The following is a 4,183-nucleotide window of genomic DNA, read 5'->3' as shown; positions in this document are numbered from 1 at the left end:
GCTGGAGATATTGAGTTTATTGATCCTGCAATTTTAGCCGTTGGAAGGGGGAGACTTCACAATGGGATGGAAACGGCAGACTTTGATATGAGATCAGGGTTCTCTTCTCAGCTGAATTCCTTTGAGAACGATCCAAGACTTCAATTGTTGGCACAGAGGTCTCTGGCTGCACAACAAGTCAATGGATATCACGATCCCAGGAACGTTAACAACTTCTCTTCTTCACTCTCCGACCCATATGGAATTAGTTCAAGGCTAATGGATCAAACACAAGGAACTGGCTTATCTCCTTTTACACAGTTGCCTAGACAAACTTCACCAAGTCCATTGTTGTCAAATGGTCACTGGGATAAGTGGAATGATCCCCAAAGTGGTAACACTCTTGGGATTTCCCAGCTTCTAAGGAATGAACGGATGGGATTTAATGACAATGTCTACAGCCGTTTTGAAGAGCCTAAATACCAGAGGCCCAGTCCCGGAGATCCGTACAACAGAACATACGGAATGTGATTACTTAAAAGAACGATTGTTTGGCTGATTCCAATGTTGGAAGAATCATAGTCGAAACTGCTCTGTCTATTTGTCCATATCAAACCAGACCTTAGTATCAACAATCGCAATATCGGCTTCCCAGGAGTAGTTTAAACTCGATTGGTATAGACATCTTGTTCCCCTATACCTCATCAAATATAGACAATGATTTACTGATATTGTTATGTGTGCTTACCAAAGTTGTTTCTCTCATTTGCAGGACACCTTACCTTGTTGGGTGTGTATGTATCAGCAAAAAAAATTTAATGCTTCAGTGCCAACTGTTGATTCAGAAGATGATTTAGTCTACATTTGCATACTTCAGAAGGCTTAACTAGTGACAAACTCCCCTGCATTTTTGGCGCTACTGTGAATTTGTTATCTGTATAGAATATAGAGCTTTCAAGAACAGTACCAGTTTATGTTTTTGTATAAAGAAGAGTTGCTGGAAAAAAAAATGATCTGTTTCTTGTGCAACTTCTCTTCAACTTTTTCTCCTAATTTAATGAAAGAAATTCACAGAACTGGTTTGTTTTTATAACGAGATTTGCTTTGGTCGTCTCTTGGAAGATCACTAATTTCTTGTTATTATTTTCCTTTACTTATTAAGAATTACAACACGCAAGCAAAATCAACAAGTATTTGGGAACACATGGGACCTGGAATCTATCACATTAGTGGAGGACTTAGCACACTAGTTGAGGACTTAGCTTACAATACATTCTCTTTCTGAAGACTCATCTTCGTTGGCTACTAAGCTTGCGATCAGTTGAGCTTCATTTCCATCATCACTGTCAATGTCAGCTGAAACGTATCTTCTCTCTGTAAACGCTGACGTCTGACGTCTCTGTAGCCGGAGAACGTGCATAATTACATCAGGAGTCAGTGTCACCCTCGACTGGTCTTCTCTTCCCACTCGGTTCGATTCCATCACCTGCATTTCCCACAAAACACAGATGATTCAGTGTTTTGGGACATGTCTCAACATTAAACATTTGGTTAAAGAGGAGATGTGATCTATCTAGTAGTTTTTCACCTTTTCCATCTTTTCAGGGAGAGAAAGAACATTGTTTGACATTGGCGTCCAGAGCTTAACACTCTTTTCAATCCCACAGGATGCAAGAAACGGTATGTGTGGGTGAGACTCGAGATGATTCACTACTCGTCTATCACCCAACATAGCCCGCACAAGCTTACCCCCTTTCTTCTTCCATATAAAGATGTGACCGCAGTCTGAACCACTCGTCACATATTCATCATTTGGACCGAAAAAGTTCACTCCTTTAACTGTTTGTGCATTGCGGTGTCCTGTATACACCTGTGGTTCTTCCATTTCTTGCAGTTTCTCTGGAGAGATAGAAACAGGAGAAAAACCATAACCCATGTTTTTCTCAAAGAGATAAATGAGCTCGTCGTTGTAAGAGACCAGTAGCTCTCCAGCTTTGGAATATGCCAATCCCGTGATATGAACACTGTTGGTTTCCCGAAGATGACGGGGACAGAAAATGTTCACAGGTGGGTCTGGTAAGATGTGGCGACATACTGGAGCTAACTGTACTCTTCTAGTGTCGTAGACTCGTGCGTATTCATCGGAACCCCCAACCGCAATATAAAATGAGTTCCTCGGATCTATCGCAATAGAATTCAATCTGATCCTACTGCTAGAGTGATGTCTCCTGCAGCCTTGCGTGAACGGAGAGGAATACAAAACCATACTGGCACTGTTGCTACGTATATCAAACTGCCCAAAAGAAAAGTAAACAAAGACAAGTTACGTTTGAGTTTTCAAAAGCCAAACACTAGGAATACAATGGAGCATGAGAGAGATATAGAGACCAACATGTTGAACAAAACCATCTTCACCACAGCTATAGAATACATTGGGATCTCCAGGCAAAACAGCAAGCTTGTACACGCGACCGTGGTGCCTCCCTAGCCTTTTAGTCTCCACTTTGCCATTTTCTAGGATCTGACCAAGTCTTACCTGGAAAACAAAACAGACACCGAATGATTCAACTAGGTACAAAAAGCAACAATGCTGGAGAGTTTTAATAGATTTTTGAGATTACAAGCATACTTGTCTATCAGCACCAGATGTTATGATAGTCCTGTCATCTGTAAAAGGTATGAACTTAGTCTGAAACACATTTTCACAGTGGCCAGAGGGATACGACAATGTCTTGCTTCCACTCAACCAGTTCCAAAGAATGATCTGTCTATCATCAGAACCCGAAACAAGAACTTCGCCAGTGGAACTAAAATCTAAGGCATTGACACAACCCTCATGCCCATTTAACTTCCCGTAAAGATCGAGTTTCTTCACTATCCCCTGAAGTAGCCAAATAAACAATACAGTTCAATCCTAAAAGTCTTTAGACAAGTCTTTGAATTTGGTTCGGATTGTCTCACATACATCATACAAGACACTAATCTAGAACTTGTAACAACCCATTGATTCAAAAGCTTTCGACTTTAACACAAGACCTCCCACTTGGAAACAACCTTAGCATCACTAACTTGGTCTTTAAGAACCACTAAGATCCATGATTCGAAACTCAAATCCAGAAAATGAGAAGACTTTATGATAAAAATGACATAACTATTCAAAACCCACAATTCCTATACAAATTTTGAGCACGAAATACGAAAACTTTACTCTTCCCGAGTTACAAAAAGTCTCATTCGAAAACGGAAACAAGCAAGAGATGGTTCAAGATCGGAGGAATAGAGAGTGATGGAGTTAGTGAAGAAAAAAAAATGAGAACCTCAGAAGCAGAGATACGACGAGAGATGGAGCTCGAATGAAAAAAACCAATCTCTCTGTTGAATAACTCCGTGAAGCTATCACCGATCTCTGTGTTTCGACGTCTCGCCATTGTACGAAGTTTTAAAGTCTATGCTTTTGCTTTTGTATAAATCGTGATTCGTAATCAGGCAGGCATGAACATCGTGCCGTCTACATTACTCGAAATGTGACGGCTTGTTGTTTTTACCCACTCCAAAACGGCATACATGTGAAGGTACTGTAACTTATAATCTTCTTCAATCGGAACCATTTGTATCATCAGCATTGGCAGAAAATAGATTTCATAGGATAAATAATTAAATATTATTGCTTAAAATGATACTTTATTTCCTTCTAATTTTGTAACCAAATTGTTAATAAAATTCAAATTATTCCTAAGAAAACAAAGAATCATCAGCAAATAAGAAAACACACATATCATTACGAATTCAAACGAAACTGTGATATCTTCTTCCAAGGGTTGCACAACTTTTGGAGACAACATTTTTCAAAAAGTAAAATGTTATTATATGTTTGAAATTTATCTACTAACAATGAAATTTCTCAACATTTATAACACTCGAGATTCGGTAATAGGCATAATAGTTTGGGCCTTATCAGTGAAACAAACTCAGCACATATGGGGAAATATATACAGACCTGGCCCAGATTCGAAACCAAAATTTTGTAGTGAAAGCCTAAGTAAAACATTCTCTTCTTCTATACAGTTTTCTTACAATAAAAAAACCATAAATTTGTATTCAATAAATACAAATTAATAAATAAATAAAATGATTCCGACTTTGACAGGTGCATGTAACATTTAACACAGTTTGATAAAATCATAATTTTTTTATTGAAAATTTT

General features: G+C 38.6%; 2 protein-coding genes across 3 annotated transcripts in view; one reads left to right on the top strand and one right to left on the bottom strand.

Annotated features, from left to right (window-relative positions):
* Positions 1-1,055, top strand: part of LOC104711017 — a 6,639-nt gene extending 5,584 nt beyond the window's left edge. The window contains exons 14-15 of one of the 2 annotated variants that reach the window (XM_019230456.1): positions 159-654; positions 752-1,055. In XM_019230456.1, the coding sequence (XP_019086001.1) occupies positions 159-510 (352 nt within the window). In that variant the 3' untranslated portion in view covers positions 511-654; positions 752-1,055. Of the gene's footprint in view, positions 1-7; positions 655-751 lie in introns of both variants that reach the window. The other variant, XM_010427687.2, reaches the window with a different exon arrangement.
* Positions 1,098-3,423, bottom strand: LOC104711016 (DDB1- and CUL4-associated factor 8-like). Its single transcript, XM_010427685.1, has 5 exons — positions 3,297-3,423; positions 2,609-2,860; positions 2,372-2,515; positions 1,568-2,272; positions 1,098-1,465 (listed from the first exon to the last, which is right to left on the bottom strand). The coding sequence occupies exons 1-5, from the start codon at positions 3,405-3,407 to the stop codon at positions 1,238-1,240; spliced, it is 1,440 nt and encodes a 479-aa protein (XP_010425987.1). The 5' UTR covers positions 3,408-3,423; the 3' UTR covers positions 1,098-1,237.

This window comes from Camelina sativa, chromosome 9 (genome assembly GCF_000633955.1).
Source record: "Camelina sativa cultivar DH55 chromosome 9, Cs, whole genome shotgun sequence".
NCBI classification, from domain to species: Eukaryota; Viridiplantae; Streptophyta; class Magnoliopsida; order Brassicales; family Brassicaceae; genus Camelina; species Camelina sativa.
The sequence above is the reverse complement of the archived record's forward strand: the minus strand, read 5'-3'. Positions and strand labels throughout refer to the sequence as shown.

What these genes read in the sequence shown, in the direction of transcription:
- LOC104711016 (XM_010427685.1), bottom strand. Translation starts at nt 3,407, where the DNA reads ATGGCGAGACGTCGAAACACAGAGATCGGTGATAGCTTCACGGAGTTA. An exon ending in CATCTGGTGCTGATAGACAA is followed by an intron (nt 2,516 to 2,608) that starts GTATGCTTGTAA and finishes TTTGTTTTCCAG; the next exon opens with GTAAGACTTGGTCAGATCCT. An exon ending in AAGATGGTTTTGTTCAACAT is followed by an intron (nt 2,273 to 2,371) that starts GTTGGTCTCTAT and finishes TCTTTTGGGCAG; the next exon opens with TTTGATATACGTAGCAACAG.